This window comes from Nuphar pumila, chromosome 3 (genome assembly GCF_984573655.1).
Source record: "Nuphar pumila chromosome 3, dmNupPumi1.hap1.1, whole genome shotgun sequence".
Classification (NCBI taxonomy): domain Eukaryota; kingdom Viridiplantae; phylum Streptophyta; class Magnoliopsida; order Nymphaeales; family Nymphaeaceae; genus Nuphar; species Nuphar pumila.
Window position 1 is genome coordinate 128,360,651 of NC_143251.1, and position 20,980 is coordinate 128,381,630.

At 37.9% G+C, this 20,980-nt stretch overlaps 1 protein-coding gene across 1 annotated transcript in view; it reads left to right on the forward strand.

Annotated features, from left to right (window-relative positions):
* LOC149843733 (F-box family protein with WD40/YVTN repeat doamin) overlaps positions 1–20,980 on the forward strand; it is a 45,435-nt gene that overhangs the window by 22,910 nt on the left and 1,545 nt on the right. The window contains exons 5-8 of the mRNA XM_090000043.1: positions 1,112–1,215; positions 1,859–1,948; positions 4,509–4,651; positions 12,300–12,384. Coding sequence (XP_089856169.1) covers positions 1,112–1,215; positions 1,859–1,948; positions 4,509–4,651; positions 12,300–12,384 — 422 coding nt within the window. The remainder of the gene's footprint in view (positions 1–1,111; positions 1,216–1,858; positions 1,949–4,508; positions 4,652–12,299; positions 12,385–20,980) is intronic.

Sequence of the window (20,980 nt, forward strand, 5' to 3'; positions counted from 1 at the left end):
GTGTACTTCTATCTGGTGGGATATCCATCAGCGAACCCATTGAGGAAGAACCAAATCAGTCAAAAGACTCAAAGCCAAAAGAAGAAGAGGACGAGGAAGATATCCAGGGCGAAGAGACGAAAAAGGGAAAAGGTATAGCAAAAGAATTCTTGGATCAATCCATCCTGGAGGAAGTTGAGAATTTAGTTGAGAATTCTAATGAAACTTTGGAAGCCATAATTCAAGGGCTACAACAGAAATTCTCCGAAAACAAAGCCAAATTACAAAGCTATAAAAAAAGTCAGAAGCGCAAGGCATAGCAGGTGCCGATCAGAAGATCTGATAAATTCGGATCCCAGAACCACCAGCGATTTCAGTTTTCAGGAGAACAAATTCCCGACCCAATGAGTATGAGGATCAGATCTGCAATCTCAAAGAAGAAATAAAAAATGTGACTCAGCAAATGCGTGGAACTAAAGGATATGGTCTTCCTCATAAGGAACTTTTCACAAATGCCTTTCATTGACCAACATTCAGAAATAGGAATTCCTCGTTTCCTATCAATGGAGAATAGCCATGTCAAATCCAGCTCTAGAGGTCAGTCCAAAAGCCGAGATCATCCTAAAATGAGGTCAATCAACTATAGTATCACCCTATCTGGCCTTGGTGTTTTCTTTGATGAAGTCTAGGTAATACATCCACCATTTCCAAATACATGAGGAATTTTCCATCGCTCTTTCTCATTCCATTGCCAAGGCGATCACGGCCATCACGACAAACCATTTTCTTTTTAGGGTGTGTTTGGATACTTTGGAGGAGAATTTTCATGGAAAAGTGAATTCTCAATCTAGAGAAAGGCTGAGTATTGATCATGGAAGTAGATCAGAGATTTTTTAGACAAGGCATCTTCTTACTACTCTTGGTTAGCCTATCTCTTTAGCATGAGTCAACAAGTGCTGTTTCAGTTTTTTTTATTCTACTCTTATAAAACTACGTATGTTTCCAATTCCTTTGGGACAAATTGCAATTTTTATGTGTATTATTCATAGCTTGTTTTCCTTTACAAAACAAATATGCTTTTGATGTGTGCATCCTCAATCTTAACATATTACTTTTCTTTTGCTCCCCATAGATAGTCGGTCTTGTGGGAAATCAGGTATACATCTGGTGGCGTCATGGGAAGCAAAGCATATTGGTCTCGTCTAAAGGACAATTTACTCGTGGTTACTGTATGCGGTTTGTGATATGCTGCTCTTTTTTTGTGTACAGCCAAGTAAATTTCATGTGCAACCATGTAAATTCTTTGATATAGCTCAGTTTACTTCAAACTTGGAATCTCTTTGAGCCTTACAAATTTTTTCTCTTTTAATAGGCTTTTGAGCCATACAATTTTATAGTACTGCTAATCGGAACCCAGAATAAAATGAGCATAGAAGAGTTATGGTGGACTCATTTTGACTATTATTCTCTATGGTATCTCTAATAAACAGTTGATTACTTTGTTATATCGTATATGTAGTACTATCCACTCGATAATCTTTGATCGTAATGGATCTCATGTCCTTTATCCCATACGGATATCTGAGTCATTGGATTGTCCCTAATTTGCCTGATAGGACTGGGTCTAACAACAATTATATAGTCATACCTCTATGATCTTATGTTGCAATTTATGGACTTGCTTCAATGAGTATCTTTCAACCTCCTACATTCAACTTTCTGTTCCTTGGATGCTTCAATCTCTGGATGGCTAGAGCTCTTTTAGTAATTGCATTCTTTCATCTGCTTTTAATCCTTATCTTTGTTTTGCATCTTGTTATTGCATATTTCTATAACTCTTATGTATCCTAGGTTGATTCGTAGCATTTTCTTTTTGTAGTTACATGGATCCAGAGGCAGTCATTGGATGTGGGGATGGAAGTGTTCGTGTGTATGATATGTACAGTAGGGCATGTTCTCAAATTATTAGGTTTGTCTTTTCTGCCCACAATTTGTGTATTAGAAGGTGACAATTTAAGGACGCAGAATTGTAACTTGATATCAGCTAATTAAGGCGTTATGGTTTGGGTTGAATGCTCTTCTAATCCTGCCATTTGTCCTATGAGAAAGCTCAGGCTCGTTTAACTTTCTTTCTTTAGTGATATAGTTATTTCTCTTCGTGCTTTCAGTCTTTCTATCTTTTACAATGTTATTTTTACTAGTTTCGCTGGCAAGGTCATCGGAAATCACATTATAATACTGACTTGTTTTGAGAAACTACATAATCCAAATTTGCCGAATCGCTCATGCTATGTTCATCCCAGGTCTCCCCCCGTTCTGTCATCTTACTGAGGGGATGCAAAAGGAAGAAAAGGAAAATGGTGTAGGATGGGATAATGGGGAATATTTTCATGTTTTATCAATTTCTTTGCTTAAGCTTGAACAATTGGTTAATGAAAGTCAAACAGGGCATACTGACACAATCAATCACTTAGAAGAGGGTCTTCAGTTCAACAAACTTATCTTTGGCAATTTTGGAAATACCACATATCTTGCAAAAAATCTATACCATCAGGTAGGTGTCAGAATAGCAATATTTCCATACAATCAGCATTGTTAACGTAAGGTTGTGAACACAACCACCATGTCTTTACTCAAAAGAAGTATGATTTCACCGTTATCATGTTATATCCTTGGTTAGTGTTTGTCTTTTGAGTTTCTCACTTCTTACGACACCCTACCATAAAGTATATGCACTGCCTCATTCTATTCGTCAATGTTAACACCAATGCCAAGGCCAATTAAGGAAGGTACTTGTCAGTTGTTGCAACTATTCCCTTGATGCTGCCCACGAGGGCTCTGCTCATTTGGTTGGGGACTTCAAGGGTTTTACCAACCGGAGGCCTGTCAATGTATGGTTGGTGATGGAGGTTTTCCCTTGGCCTAGCAAAAAAAAAGAACTATTACCTTGATGCTAGTGGATTGACTGCTATTACACGTTGAATTGAAGCCAAACTAAACTGTCTATGGAGTGTGAATGCACATGTATAGACTTGTGTTTCATAATAATTTCATTATGTAAAAATGCAAGCAAAGCCAAAATACCAGCATGTATGAGAGACGCATAAAATTCAGAAATTGTCAATTTTGATAGTGGACTGGCCATAAAACATGAGTAGAACAGATGAAATTGATTCCTTGATTCCTATGTTGACAGTAAAATTCAACAACAGTATGTTTTATTTTCACTACTTGATTTTAGTGAGTCATGGGAATAAATTTGCACACTGGAAAGATCTAAAAAAACATCACAAGGAAATCAATTTCATTGATGAAAGTTGGGAGAATACACAGTTTCATTGATGAAAGCTAGGAGAATATACAATTTCATTGATGAAAATTAGGAATGTGTGTGTGTATACCTGATATCGTAAAGATATTGCAATATTATCATGTTATATTTTGGTTTTTTTCCCTTTTCGTATTTCAAAAATATTATAGTTATACTTTTTTCAAAAGTGCTGAATTTTTTTTTGTATTTACCTGAGATTTATAGGAAATCCCAAGGTATTGCCGGGACCAGTATTGGTGACTATTATGTACTTGCACATGCACACACATATATCTCAATAATATTTATTTATTTATTTGTTTACTTATATTGTTGGCTTCATCCAACTTTTGAGAGTAAGTAGTGATGGAATGTTGGCTGCATGTTGGTGGCATTGCAACCTATCACTGCCTGTAGTGAGTCTTCTTTGGTGAATTCAAGTATAACTGCTGTGAAACGTTGGAAGACAGTGCAATCCTTCAACTGATTGTTCCTCTGATTTCTTTTATTACAAAGTCTTCATTCATACATATATATATATATACACATTCATTAACATAGATGTTCATAGAAATGCAGTTAAGGAGTTCTACAAGAAGTATATTTGTATATGAAGTATAATGTCCTATGATCAGTAAATGTTTTCCCATGATTGAGCTGTTCAACAGCCAGCCAAGTTTGCTGATATTGATTCACAAGATGACAGAAGGGGAAAGCTGGAAGCAAATAAACACCCTCCATAATCTAAGGTCATGGGGACAAGGTCATTATTTTTTAATGAGTTGAGCCAGACAGTTGAGAAAGAAGAAAAGCAGAATGCAGAGAAGGTCACAGGCACATCATGGCCTAGAAAGTCCAAGTACATTGTGTACCAGAATGAAATCTGATTCCAAATCCATAATGAAAGGGAAAATCCTGATAGTTTGGCATGTGAAGGAACCTTACAATAGGACAAACGAATGGACTGCAGAAGTCTGTTAAGTAGAGGAGTGTAAACGACACAAGTTGAACTGGATGGCTACTCATAAATTAAAGAAAATAACAAGTTATCACCCCTTGTTTCATGGGCTATGCTTGCATGCAGTGTTACTCTTATGAGTTTCACTATGCTGCTGTTAAATTGCCAAAAAAAATATTTTTTTCGGTTTGGATCTTTTTTTTTTCCCGCTTATTTTTTAACTGCCCTTACTGATTTTGTTACTCTATATGTATTATGCAGGATGCATGCAGGTCCAATAACATGTTTATCTCTTTCTGATGATCATCTTATCATCAGTGGCTCTTCATTGGGAAGCGTCTCTGTGGCAGATCTTTCATCTGACCAAAATATTGCTTCATTAAAGACCTCCACTGCACCAACAGGTGATCCTTTTCTTTCCAAAGTGCCACTTGAAAATATTTTCTGGCTAATCAAGTAAATATGCTTCACATATCATGAAAATTATTGGCACTCTCTTTATTGCTTTTGTTTTTGCCTTGGGCTTTGTGGAACACAAACAAGCATTTGGCTCCTATGAACTATTTCACATGGATAGAATATGATATGGCCTTTCTCATGGACTTTTCTGTTTAGGATAGTATATATGAGGTTTCAACCATAGTCACCTGTATCGTTAAAGGTAATTTCACGGCAAGGGTATTTCTTGGAGAGATTTTCAAAAGTTGATAAATCTCGGAAAAATCTTCGGAGTTAAAAAAATTGAAAAAATATAAATAACAACAAAAAAGCTAAGAAAATAATAAGTTTTGCATTATTTTCTTTCAAAAATATAAAGAAACATGTGTTTTAAAATATAAAAGAAACAAAAAAATAGGAAATGCAAACTTAGAAAAAGGAATATCGCGATATTTTGTTTCTGGCGATATTTTGAAAATATCTCCATATATTTCCGATATTGTCGGCTACCTTGTAATAGCCAATAATATCGCAATATTTTCAAAATATCGATGATATCGATGACAGTGATATAAATATATGCACAATACTGCTGGAGCTGGATCAATGATGTAATTAGCATATCGAAACCCGTATTGCATGCGACTGAGATACAGGTGTATCATACTGTATTGTATCATATCTTACATAGTTTAAAAACTCGTCGGGTTGTCCCAGTGATTCGGTTGACTCGGCCCGGATCGCCTAGTCACCAGGTCAAAAACTAGGTTTAACTCATCTTTAACAAAACTCTAACTCGGCCGAGTTATGGACGGGTCATGCATATATATGTATATAATATATTTTATATATAATTACATATATTATATGAAATATAATATAAATATTATGTATATTATATATAAAAATATGATTATATATGTATTAATAGAATTATACATTAAATATGTTATAAAAAATATCATATAATGCATATTATATATAATATATTGGTAAAATACTATAAAATATAGATAATATATACATATATTTTATATAAAATATAAAGTTAACATGACCCGGCTGAGTCACCGAGTTGACCTGGCTGAGTCATGAGGCATTCAAGGAAGTCACCAGATTTTAAAACGTTGATATCTTAAGATACAGGAAAAAAATTAATTAAAAATCACAAAAAAACAGAGAAAATCTCTAAAAATTCAAAAAGTCAGAAAAAATTATAGAATGCAATAAAAAAAAGAACATGAATATGTGCATTATGAATGGTTAAACATAAGCATGCACTAGTAAAACATTCAAGACGAAATTGATGACACTCCTATGGAGCCATGTCGGTTTAGCTATAGGGGATGAAACCACACACAACAAGGAGTACTTCCAGGGCTAGCTTCCCTGATTTTCCGATCCCTATCACTGCCGTCTTGTTCTACATACAAAATGAGCCTTTATAGCTATAGATGGGTTCCCACTGCTTCGAGGCTAGTTGAACTTGTTTTGTAGGCAAGCTGCACCATACTAAATAAGCTAGTATCTCTCATTTTAAGAATGCATATTTCGGTGGTTATCTACGATAACACAATCGTAGATGGTACTATCATATTTATATCATCTTTTTATTGTTGATTTAGTTGTTTTACTTGCCTACGAACATTTAACAAAAGTCACAACTCACAAGCATGAATGTCTAATATCAAAGTTAGATATTGCATAACAAAACAAAAGTAAAGGCATCCTATAATCTATCAATGATAACGAAAACAATATTCAAATTATGGATCTTCTTCTAAGTTGTCTTCTCCTCCTTCATCCACATTCATCTCTAGGCCAACATAATCATTGTCATCATCTACCTAACCCTCCATCTCAGCCTCCTGTTGCCTCCAATTCTCATCATCATCCGAGAGACTAGGTTCTTCTTCAACCCACTCATCCAGTATGTCGCGGTTGTCACTATTGATGGGATCGTAGTTGCTCCTCTGGCGTCTTCTTGACTCTCTTTGTATTTGTCTGCAACATTCACATACATATTAAAATATAAGTTGTACTAAAGTAAATCTACTAACATATTTATTAATGTTACCATTGCTTCAATCTCATGTGGTAGGCGACAAATACTAGGTCATTTAATTGTGAGTGCTCTAATCTATTCCTTTTCTTTATGTGATTGTAAAAAAACTCTAATTTCTCTCGCATCCACTCGCGTTGAATCCTTAACTCAATGTACGTTGTGTAAACCTAGATAATGAAGGAACATCTCCACCAAACCTATCCCACCATTGATTTAAACCAACAAAAAGAAAAACATATCATGAGAGAAAATCCTTGCAACTCAAAAAATACATAATTAAATATAGTAACATTCAATTTCAAATGCATATCTGGCTGCAATGAGCTATGCAATTTGGATTGTGTTCCTTCATCCAAAGTTTCCCTTGTTTTGTTCATACTTAGTTAAGTCTAAATGAATTTGTCTCTAGAGACTATGATCTACATTAAGTTTCTTAGTGGAGTTTAGGACGCCTGTTTGTACTTCTCTATCATATACGAACATGGAAAAAAATTTGATGGCAGGATTGAAGCGGCAACAACATGAATGTCTTGATGGAATTGGTGAGTGCATCTCCTATCAATCACCTTCCAAAATAGCATATAATATTTTTTCTTTCTATTGAACTTTTTTCTAATATGTGCTTTTGACCTATTCATATCATTATACAAGTGGTGCGTAGCTGGACACTCTCCTCAATACTTTCACGAGTGGCACTGTCATTCTCAAAAACATACTGCACCTCTTTCAAAAATTCATAGACAAGACTCAAACAACAACAACAACTACGCCTTCATCCCAAAACAATTGGGGTCGGCGATATGAACCAACAAAGAAAATCATTATGGGTCTTCCACATGAATCCTTCTCCTCCATTCATTTCTATCCAATGCCATGTCCTCGGTGAGGTTCAAAGCATTCATATCCTTTCTTATCACCTCCATCCATGTCTTCCTAGGCCTACCCTGACCTCTTTTAACTAATATATTTTCCCATTTCTCCATCCTTCTAATTGGAGCATCATTAGGCCTTCGTCGAATATGTCCAAACCACCGTAAACGATTCTCTCTCATCTTATTTTCAATGGGTGCAACGCCTACCTTCTTACGTATCTCCTCGTTCCGAATCTTATCTTTTATTGTATTTCCACACATCCATCTCAGCATACGCATCTCAGCTACACTCATTTTTTGAATATGATGTCTCTTGGCAGCCCAACATTCCGTACTATATAGTAAAGCGGGCCTAATAGTCGTCCTATAAAACTTTTCCTTCAACCGCAATGGCATTCTACGATCGCACAACACTCCAGTTGCACTCTTCCATTTCATCCACCCAACCTTTATTCTATGATTTACATCTCCATCAATTCATAGACAAGACTATCTCAACTATATCAACCCTAATAGGTTTCTGTGCAATCTTTATTGCAAACCACTCATCTGAAGCAAACATTTGCTTTAATTCATTTTGTTGAATGATAAGGCTCTGTACAATCAAAATATTTGTAGCAAACCTTGTCAATGCATGGCTTATCATTTCGGCTCCCTTGGTAAAGCTCCCCATCAAGTTTAGGATGGCTGAATGACTGTAAATGAATTTTGTTACTTTCTTGCACATTTTAATGCACTAAAAAATGTCATCCATCTTACCAATATCTTCAAGCATGAGATCAATGCAATGCGGTGCACATGGGCACCAAACAAAGCATTTATATTCCACGATTAATCCAACAACTTTGAAGTTTGTTGCATTATCATTAAGGACTTGGACCACATTTTCAGGTTTAACATCCTTCAGCACGTCTTTAAAAATCACAAGCAACTCATCTGTTGTCTTTGGTCTATCAGACATATCAATGGATTTCAAAAACATGACACTTTCACGATGAGAAACCAAAAAATTTACCAAATTTTGTTGTATCTTGTCCATCAATCCATTTGCCGTGATGGTGCAACCCGTAGTTTTCCAAGACTCTCTGAACTCACCATAGCTTCACTTCTGCAACAACTTGTTTTAAGATCTTGCCCCTCAATGCATGATAGGAGGGCATCTATGTCACATGGGTGTGGGTGCGGGAGCGGGTGCGGGGATTCAGCACTTCCAAAAAACCCGGGTGTAGGGGTGCGGCAGGGGCAAAAATGTAATATATATATATGTATATATATATATATATATATATATATATATAGAGAGAGAGAGAGAGAGAGAGAGAGAGAGAGAGAGAGAGAGAGAGAGAGAGAGAGAGAGAGAGAGAGAGAGAGAGAGAGAAGGGGGTCGGGGGTAACCTTGCGCGGGTCGGGGTTCAGTTTTTTTTGCTGGTGTGTTTGTTTGAAGACTTGTTACCCACGTTCTGCTTGTTGTGTACTTTAGCTCAACGGGACAAAATTGATGAACCAAAAGGATTGGCAATCTAATCGACCCAGCCTGCTGCGTTCTGCTCACTGTCATGATTCAATCATGTCTGAAACTCCTTGGTCTTCACGAAAAAAAATATAAGCGAAAGGTTTGACGTGGTTTGTTGGAGAGAGAGTCTTCACGAGGCCTACGACGCCACTGCCACTGCCTAGGGTTCTTCAAATTTCATTTTATATACAGTTGCACACAAATAACAGCTAAAAGAAATTTATTGGATTTAACATGTGGAAAAGAGAGGTCTACACAAGGCTACGGCTAGAACACCCATCTCGTTAGGAGAAAAGTGAATACTAATAGCCACCAAGGCTCTACCACCACCATTATCATTTATTATGGAGAGAGAAAATCCTTGACGAAAAAGGATCTGGTTGGTTGAAACATAAAGACTTCAAAAGGCTCTTGAATTTTGGTTTTAATTTTTGAGGAAGATGGATCATCATTTCCAAATTCCAAGTTAACAGTATGTTTTCCAACGCTGTGAATTAATTGTTTGGAGGCAGGAATAGCATGGAATGCCAACAAAGCTTGTCATATGTTGTGGACACAAGTGCCCCTTTATAAAAACAAGAGCAGCAACATCTGTCAGTAGTTTTTTTTTTTAAATCCTGCAGCCCATTTCGTAGGGCAATTTTTTTTTAAAAAAAAATCCAAACAAAAATGGACCAAAATGACCCTGGGTGCGGTCAACGCACCCAGGATCGGATTGATCGCACCCGGTGCCACACCCGCACCCGCGTTGACGCGGGGCGGCACCCTGCAAGCCGAATCCCTGTGACATAGGAGGGCATCTTTGTAGCCAACTCCTATACTGACTATTGCATCAACTATAGCATAAAAATGATACGAGTTTGCAGTGTTGAAGGATGTACAAGTCTCATAAAAAATTGTCTAACTGTTAGATACGTCTGTTTAATCATTTGCTTGAAGATCATGGTAAAACGTATATTTGGTTGGAGTCTAGGCCTTAGGTAGAAAATAGGTATCAATCCCACATCCCGAACTCGTAAATCTCCTCTGTCCTCCCCTCCTTGTCCTATTACTACCACCACACTATGGTGCATGCTTAATTCCACTGCTGCATATCTCCACCTCCACCCCCTTGCCCTTCTGTTGTCGTATAATCTCTAACTCCTCGTCTGTGGGGCCCGCCACACTGTCAGTCGCTTCTCCATACGCCTTAGGTGGCACTTCTAGGTCTTCCTAAGGTTAGGATATATTGCAGTCCCAATTTCTGCCTCCTGTTGTTTTTTCATTCTCTTATCCTGAGATTCCTTCAATAGCTCGTGCATTTTTCATTTCACAACATCTAGCAAATTCTTAGAATTGCAAGCGGTCGTATTATGCCTTGTGCTGGTTAAATGATGCTTCATCTTATAAATGCCTCCATGAATCTGCCTCTTACAATAGCTGCATCGGTTCAACATCCTATTTCCTTCATAAAGTGGTGTACAATGATTCCATGATTGGTCTCTTGATATCTGGGGTTCAGACTTGAGGGTTAGAGTGCAAAAAAATGTGTATGATGAAAATGGGTTTAGGGTAAATCACACCTTTATAACTCGGTTTTGAGGGGTTAGTGGCCAAAAAGTAAGTTTGTACGATGAAAATGATGGTTTTTGTGGTATTTGAAGGGCTTTAGGGTTAGGATTTGAGGGTTAGAAGCCAAAACAAGGTTGGGTAGGACAAAAATGGGTGAAATTTGAGTCAATCACACTTCTAAGGTAGTTTTAGAAAAGAGGTTTGTGGAGGGAGAACATGCAAAAATGGGGTCAAAATGACCTTTGGGGGCTAAAAAATGACCCCCATAAGTGGTCAAGTCACCACTTTTCCGGTACAAGAAAAGTTAAAAAGTGGGGGGTTGACTCGTTAAATACAGAGTGTATACAATACGGTACACCCATGTATCATATCTCTAGGATAATCGTACCGAATACAATATGGGCCTTACGTCGTATAAGTTCCCTCACCAATACTACGATACAACCAATGTCACAGGGACTCTGCTAACTGGGTATTGCACCCGCGTCGATGCGATGCGGTCAACGCACCCAGGGTCATTTATGTCCAACTTTTGGACTTTATATATATATATATATATATTTATATATATACCGCACCCATGTGACATAGGATACAGTGTATCAGCTAGATAACCAAAGAGGAACTCCGATATAACTTTGTACTCCAACAAGGGTTAGGTTGGATCATGGTCTTTCCCCAACATGAATATAAGCAAGCACTAGTCTCGCCACGATTTTTATTTGATCTCAAGTTAGCTGCATGTGCAAACTTTATACAGTATGATACATATGAACTTCGTATTTCACCATTTTCTTGTCACAAACATGAACATCCTATGGACAAAAAACTCTATTCCCTTCATAATTTTTGAAAACGTTGATTGTGGCATGAAAGACTTTAGAGGAACTGGAATCATTCAGCAAGGTTATAGGTTTAGAGAAGGGATGTGGTTTCTGCTTTCTTTTTTACTTTAAAATTTTACTATGAGGAGGTGTTAGTGATTGTACAAATTATACCAGCTTTTAATGCTGATGGCTGCTGATTGATGTATTTGTTTGACAACTGGAAAAATGGATCTGTTAACCCTTTAATACTTTCAAGTTAGTATCTGACTAATGTTTAAAAACATGTCGAGTCAACCTGGTGACTTGGTTAACTCAGCCAAACTCGGTCCCTTACTGGGTCAACCCAGTGAATGACCCGGGAACTCACAGAACTTGGCTGAGTCATGGGCTGACTCGGCGGAGTTTTGGCATGATTCGACCGAGTCGTAGGTTGACTTGGCTGAGTCATACATATATTTGATATGTATATGTATATAGATGCATATATTATATATTTTGTATGTAATTACATATACTATATGAAATATAATATACACAATGTATATTATATATAAAAGTATGGTTATACATATATTAGTAAAATCATACAATAAACATATTATAAAATATCATATAATACATATTATATATACATATGTTTACATATTTGATATAAAATATAAGTTGTCATGACCCAGCTGAGTCACCAGGTTGACCTGACCAAGTCATGAGTCAACCCATGGCGAGTCGAGCCACGAGTCACTGGGTTTTAAATCTATGATCTGACTGTGTTTTTTGATTGATCAGGAATTGCAAGTTTATGTTTTAACCAGAGTTCATACTATGTATTTGCTGGCTCGACCTCAGGATTTGCTCACTGTTGGGATCTCAGGTTGGTTTGCCCATGATATTTCATCACGTTGTTCTGACGACAATTACATAGCTTTATAATTTCTTTGATCTGCTAATCGTTGAATGTGGTTCTCTATGGGTCCCTCTGTTCAATGTTCCATATGTTTTTGTGTGATCATCATGTCTTGAACCTGCAGGGTTCCATTGTTGTCATGTTTGTGTTGTTCTTGGTGTTCAGAAGAATTCAACATTTGTCTGTTTGGATCAATGATATTTTCTATTAAGAGGGAATATCGGTTCTTCTATTGCTTTATTAATTGATTCTTCAAAATTAATAAATTTATTTTTCCTTTTTTTTCTCTGGAGAGGTTATATTTTTTTATCAGTTATTGACAAGCAAATGACAATTATGTAGGATATTTTTCTAAACCAGGCCCCTCCGCACTTTTTCAAGCATTGGAAGCAATATCCTTTCTGAAAATGTCAAAATTATAAAGTTGCTCTTTTAGCCTTTTTTTTTGTTATGAGAAACTAAAGCTTGCATTAATTAAACATAATGGGCGACAATGACTCACCAACAATTACAACAAAGAATAAGTAGTTACCAACATTTCATGGACCCAATCCTTAAGTGGCAAATCCAAAACAAGTTGCAGTTTGGCCATTTCTAAGACACACAAGAACATCTTTTTGAATGTTAAAAATATTGTAGGCGGGTTTAGGAGACTCCCTCTAAAGAGCCTCTCATTCCTTTGTAGCCATGTGAACCACTACACTGAAAAAGCTACTATCTCCAAAGAGGATGTCATCTTTTTTCTTGCAAAAGCACGTCCCAGCAGAAGCTTTGGATGCATGAAGCAGGTGTTGTTGAGATGGAAATATCTGGCCATGCTGATTTGAAAGGTCTTGGATGAACGGACAGTACAATAGTACGTGTTCCATGGATTTGTTCCTCTTTGTATGACAGAGGTAGCAATAACTGGCTAAATGGAAGTTTTTTTTCTTCAAATTACTTTTTGTGCTACCCTTGTCCAATGATGTCATGCATACAAACACTTCTACCCTTGAAGATGGACCAAAACTCCATGACTTTTCCCTGAAAAAAACTCCATCTCAAGTTGTATCATTGAGCCATCGTAGATACTGAAAAAACCGACTTCTCATACCTCCAAATAATCTGGTCCCTCATATCGCATGGTCTCTAAGCTTCCAATGGACTCATCAACTTCATCCAATCATCAAACTTGTTATCCTTGAATGACCTTCTGAACTGCATTCTCCACCCCATATTCGGCTACCAACATTCAATTACTTGACTAGTTTTTTGTTTTGCAATGTTATAAATGTTGGAGAAGCACTGAACTTGATCTCCATCCATGCTAAAAAATCTTGCAAGTCCGGTGTCCTGTCCTTCCATACTGCAGAGGTGTGCTTTCAATCATTCATAACAGTTCATCTCCATGGCCTGTCATGCAGTCCATATGTAGCCTTTTAAGCAATGTTGTAATTATCATATCGGAATGGCTGGTGATACGGGTGTCTCGTACCGTATCGTAAGATACAGGAAAAACTTATTTTAAAAATACACAAAAAATCAGATTTTTTTTTCAAAAATAAAAAAGTCATAGAATAGAATAGAAAAAAAAGCAATCAAATTTAGGTATTAAGAATAATTAAACATACACATGTACTACTATAACATGTGAAATGATATTGTAACAAACTAGCAACTAACAAAAACAAAGGATTTACTATTAAAGAGTCACACTAGATAACAAACAAAGGAAAAAGGTTTTGAGTAAACAAATTAATGAATTATAACAATCACATAATACAAAAATAAAATAAAATTTAAAATAACTGAATATCGTATCGTGTGACATTAAAGATTCAGGGAGTATATAGTATTGTATGGATCAGCGATACTGCGATGCGTCGTATCATATCGTACAATACGATACGATACTGATAACACTGCTTTTAAGATTCTAACCCATGAGTTATCATAAAAAATCAGCATACACCACCATTTAGCTAGTGGTGATTGGTTCCACATCTGCAATTTCTTAATTCCCAGACCACCTAAATCCCTCAACAACATAATTTGACTCCCTGATCAGATGCCTTTTTTACCGCCATTAATTCCCTTCCTAATGGATTCCTTCATCACCCATGTCACATGGATGCTTCGTTTTGATTCCCGTTCCATATCCCTTTATACACGTCATTTTAGAAACTTCATAAAAATGTCCGTATCCATATGACATGGTTCATCACCCTCTTAATTCTTTTTTCAACTTTTCTGGGAATCTTAAATATACTCATGAATCATGATATAAGCTTGGATAAAACAGTGACATGTTTTATTAATATAATTTTATTGGCCGAGGGAAGGTACTTGACTGTTCATGATTGGATTTTCAAGTGAGCTTCTACTCCACATTTTTCTAGATGATCCCACGCCTCTATCCTTCATGAGTGACATACCAAGGTAGGGAACTGTAAGCTGAGTCTCATTACATTAAAAAATGCTCTCAGCCACCAATTGTATGCAAGGTTCTGTATTAAAAAGAAATAGGCTGCATTTGGCTTCGTTAATCCTCAATCCAGAAATTTTTGCAAATCTCTTAAAAATTAACCATGTTCCAGTAATCTGGGCCACTGAAACTGCCCCAAAAACCGGGATATCATCATCATACTGAATTGTGGTCAAAAGATCCTGACCTTGGTTTGGTAGACTAGATCAGAAACCAACTTCAATAGCCTTGTGTATAAAGTAAGGTCGGTCCTTGCTGGCCAAGTTGATAATAATGGGTAAAGAGGTTTACTGTGTCGAAGTCCACGGCATACCAAACGGGTGATCTGTTCATTCTATTCAATATTACCGAAATTGATACACTAGACACCAGCTCTTTGATACACTAAAACCATTTCTCCCTAAATTCCTTGTGTTGGAAGCAATCAAACAAATAATCCATCCTTCACTAAATCAATCTTCAACAAGAAGGCTAGTCTCTTTAGTGCATTGATTGAGGGTATCACCTCATTCTCCAATATCCCACTTTCTTTGATCATCAGCTTTTGGTAAAAATGTGCTGGAAGGGAGACAATAGTTCTTAATGATCACTTAGGCTCCGTTTGGAAACTGGTAGTAGGAAGGAGTTTATGCATTTGGAAAAATAGCATCTGCCAAATCCTGGATTTGACAGCTACCATCTCTAGGAGGTGGTAGTTATCAAATCCATTCTTTAGTGCAAATACCAAGGGGAGAGGGCCCCACTTCTCATCTCAAATGAATAAGCTCTTACCCCAGCTACTGGATTCCAAACGTCCGCCACCAAGGTAGTTTGACCAAGCTTTTACCAAATGCATTAACTTCCATCCCAGCTATCAGTTTCCAAACAGATCCTTAATCTACCTGCCAGGATTTTGGCTATAATCTTGTAAAGGCTCCCCAGTAATGAAATCGGCTTTTAGCATGAAATCTCCTCGACATCTTTGGCTTTAGGGATCAGATCAAAGTGGATGTATTAAGCACTTAGTTCAGCACTTTTAACTTGTTTTTTCATATTCCAAAAGGTGATTGGAAGTGTAGAATGATATGGGATGTTGTACCGAACCCTGGTTAGAGAGAGAGAGAGGAGAGAGAGAGAGAGAGAGAGAGAGAGAGAGAGAGAGAGAGAGAGAGAGAGAGAGAGAGAGAGAGAGAGACGGCAGCACATAAAGAGAAAACTTAATTCACTTAATCGACATTAGGGCTCTCTATGTTAAATAGAGAGAGTCCAAATTAATAAATTACATCCAAGTCCAATATTTAATAACTTTTCAAATAACCTCCAAAACTAAGAAGATTTAACTTTAAACCACCTACTCTCAACACTCCCCCTCAAGCTGGAGCATAGATATCAATCATGTTCAGTTTGTCACAACGTTTTGTAAACATATCTGCAACTTGATCTTCTGACTTAAGATATTTGGTATTGATATATCCAGCTTGGACCATATCTCTTACATAGTGACAATCAACCTCAATGTGCTTTGTTCTCTCATGAAAGACAGGATTGTTTGCTATATATGTTGCAGCCTTGTTATCACACATCATGGTCATAGGAGATGAAACCTTCACCTGAAGATCATGAAGAACAGTACGAACCCACATCATTTCAGCAGCTGTTTGGGCCATAGCCCGATATTCTGATTCTGCACTTGACCTAGAAACCACATTTTGTTTCTTACTTCTCCATGAGATCAAGTTGTCTCCCAAAAACACACAGAATCCTGTGGTAGATTTTCTATCCACTACAGATCCTGCATAGTCAGCATCAGAATAGGCCACTATCTCCAGAGTTCCACCTTTCCTGAACAATAACCCCTTTCCAGGAGAAGATTTTAGATATCTAAGAATCATAATAGCTGCATTCCAGTGTACCTCAGTTGGTTTGTCCATAAACTAGCTAACCTTGCTTACTGCTAAAGCAATATCCGGTCTGGTCACAGTCACATACAATAGCTTCCCTACTAGGGAGCGATAGCTTTTGCTATCAACCGTTTTTGACGCTTCTTCAAACAACTGAACTTTATGGTCCATGGGAATATTTGCTGGTTTGGCTCCCAACATTCCTGTTTCCTTTAATAAGTCAAGAACATATTTTCGTTGAGACAGAACCATCCCTTCACGGCTCCTGGCAACTTCTATACCCAGAAAATACCTCAGTGAACCAAGGTCTTTTGTAACAAAATGTTTTTGAAGATGAGCCTTTGTGGCTTCAATGGCTTTCACATCATCTCCTGTAAGAATAATGTCATCCACATATACCACCATAACAACTATGCCAGAGCTAGTTTTCTTGATAAATAGTGTATGATCGGCTGCTGATCTATTAAAGCCAAAGCGTGACATCACTTCAAACAACTTTTGAAACCATGCGCGAGGACTCTGTTTCAAACCATAAATCGCCTTTCTCAATCTACACACTTTCTGACACTCCCCCTCAACCTCGAATCCTGGAGGTTGTTGCATGTAAACAGTCTCAGATAGATCCCCATATAGAAACGCATTCTTCACATCTAATTGGTACAAACTCCAACCATGCTGAACAGCTACTGAGAGAACAAGACGAATCGTACCCATCCGTGCAACAGGGGAAAAAGTTTCAAAGAAATCAATTCCATATGTCTGAGTATACCCTTTTGCTACTAATCTGGCCTTGTACCTTTCAATAGAACCATCAGATTTGTACTTTATTGTATATACCCATTTACATCCAACAATGTCAGCATCTGTTGGGGAATCAACTAGATCCCATGTATGCTGAGATACTAAAGCATCCATTTCTTCTTGCATAGCCAGTTTCCATCGCTTATCAAGTTCTGCCTGCCGATAGTTCAGTGGAATAGTTTCAGCAGATAAGGCTGAAATAAAAGACTTCATCTGATTTCCAATTCTGACATCGGAGACAAAATGAGATATGGGATATAAGGTACATTGTCGTGTCCCCTTTCGTAGAGCAATAGGCCTGTTATCATCATCATGAAGATCACTATGGTCAGTAGAACTTACCTCAGGGGAAAAAGAAGATGAAGGCTCTTGCGGAGATGGAGCTCTACGCACATATACCAATGGAGGATTATGAAATCTGGAAGCGGATGAAGTTTGGTTCGGTAGTGAGGGCACAGACTCCAACGGAAAAGGAGGTATAGGTAAAGGAAAAGACTCAGCTGGATCAACCTGCAGAGGAGAACCGGTACTGGAGTAATATGGAGTGGATTCCAAGAAAGATACATCCGCACTGACATACTCTCGGCGAGAAATAGGATCATAACATCGATATCCCTTTTGATTTTTGGGATAACCTATGAATATGCATTTTGTAGCTTGAGCAGCTAATTTATCACGGTCAGGGCCAAGTTTGTGTACAAAACAAACACATCCAAATATTTTGGGTGAAAGAGAAAAGAGTGGGGCATTAGGTTTTAGGATATGAAATGGAATTTGATCGTCCACAGAAGACGAAGGCATGCGGTTGATCAGATAGCAAGCAGTGGTAATCGCATCACCCCAGTATAACGCAGGAACATTGGATTGAATCATAATAGTCCTGGCAACATCAAGCAAGTGTCGATGTTTTCGCTCAGTCACACCATTTTGTTGAGAAGAATAGGCACAGGAAGTTTGGGGTTGGATGCCATTATCTTGGTAAAATTGTAACAGACCTTTTGATTTAAACTCGAGAGCATTATCAGTGCGAACAATCTTGACAAAAGATTCAAACTGAGTTTTTATTTCAAGAATTAAGGATTGAATAATACGTGGAACTTCAGATCGTTCCTTTATTAAAAACACCCATGACACCTTAGAAAAATCACCAACAATAACCAAATAGTAACGACACTGAGTCCTAGTAGGAATCTTACTAGGACCCCATACATCTGCATGAAGAAGTTCAAAAACTTTATTACTAGACTGACTCTGACTTGAAGAGAACGAGCTTCGATGATGCTTGCCCAGTTGACAAGCTTCACACTGAAATGATGTGGTGGAAGGAATTTGAGGAAAGACTGAACGAAGCTTTGACAATGAAGGATGACCCAGACGACGATGCCACTGAACAGGACTGGATGAATGTTCCACGGCAGCATGAACATTACCCATTGGATGATGTAGGTAGTAAACTCCATTTGCTTCATAGCCTCCACCAATCTTCTTCCCCGTCAGCAAATCCTGAAAATGACACCCCATCGGATCAAATATTACTCTACAGTTTTGTTCTTTTATAAGGCAACTAACAGAGAGTAAACTTAGAGGAAAGTTTGGAGCATGAAGAACATTTTGCAACTGTAATGAGGAAGATATAGAAATATTGCCCTGACCAACAACAGGGGAAGAACTCCCATCGGCTAATGAGACTCCTCGATGAGCATTAATATCCTTTAGATCTGAAAAAACAAGAGAATTTCCACACAAATGTCTGGATGCACCGGAGTCAATAATCCACTTACTGTTTGTTGGATGTAGGTGATTTCCTGTTGAATAGGCAACACCAGCTACAGGAGGGATGAAACTCACAGAACGAAGGGCTATCAGCTCATCATATTCAGCACGATTGAGGGTGATACTACTGTCACCAGCAGAGATATTTTCCTGTACCTTTGTTGCCTCCAGAGTAGTAACATTTGCTTTAGGAGCATAAGAATTTGATGATGAAGAGGTTGGCCTGCCATGTTTATCCCAGCACCGATCTTCTAAATGTCCAGATTTTCCACAGAATGTGCATTGAAGCTTTCCTCTGCCTCCTATACCTCGTCCACGACCTCGTCCTCTGATATTCTGAATATTTCCACGCCCATAACCAGAGGAAGCAACTAGAGCAGATGACTGGGTCACAGGCTGTGATTGTGGAAGAGATATCGCAAGTCTACTAAAGCGATTATATGCATCAGCAAGAGTAGGTACATCTGATCCAGTCAACATTTGGACTTTTGCAACAGAAAATTCTGAAGATAAACCTGTAAGAAACCGAGCAACCATAGTCTGTTCTTGATGATCTTTCTGCTTCGAGCAACAAAGAGGCCTGTGAGCATTGAGTCTTTCAAACGCAGCTTTTACTGATGCATAATATTGGGCCAAGGTCTGATCTCCCTGCTGTAAATTATATATCTCTTGTTCGACTTGCAGGATACGACTCACATTGGTCTCTTGTGAATACGTATCTCTAAGATTGTCCCACATCTGCTTGGCTGTATTATAATAAATTAAACCATCTGCAATGTGGGTTTCAACACTATTCATGATCCATGACATAACTATGTCATTATCTTCATCCCAGGTAGCATATTTTCCCAATTTTTCAGTGGGTTCTTCTTCCAGCAAGATATGCTTTCTACGATGTCCAGATACTGACATCATGAACGTTCTGGACCACCTGGCATAGTTAGTTTCATTCAACCTTACAGAGGATAGCGTGTGTTACATTCACACGACAACCAGCAGTTGTTCACACACACAAAACCACGACAATAAGAATCCACAGCCCACAACAAAGTTACTTTCTCAACACAGTTTCCACAACATTAGTGAACAGCAGCCCATACACATGAGTAATAGTTCCAAAATATAATTTTTTTTCAGCACATCATGAAGTCACGACCAACACAACTCTGTATATGCATAAATTGAATCATACCAGAGGCTGTTCCCAGACATATAGGGCTCGACAGTCATATCTTAATCACCAGCACAGCACAACAAGTGCAATTGTTGTTTCTCCCAAATAGCAGGAAGTCACGACAAGAAATAAACAAATATCGACCAGAAGATTGCAGGAAATCACAGCAACAAGAATCACAGCAATAGGGGATCACGGCACCAGGAAATCACGGCAAGGAATCACGGCAGGGATTCACGGTACCAGGGAATCACGGCAACAGGGAGATCACGGCAACAGAGAATCACGAACGAAAAAAAAAAATAGGAAACTAGAGGCACGCATCCTGTTCCTTAGATCTGATGACAGATCTGGGCCATGACCTTGGTCAAATCCCAGATCTTACACAGAAATCACAAGCAGCTAACCTGAAGAAAAAAAAATCTTCGTTGGTGCAGGGAGAAACTCGGCAACAGTTTGATCACGATCGAG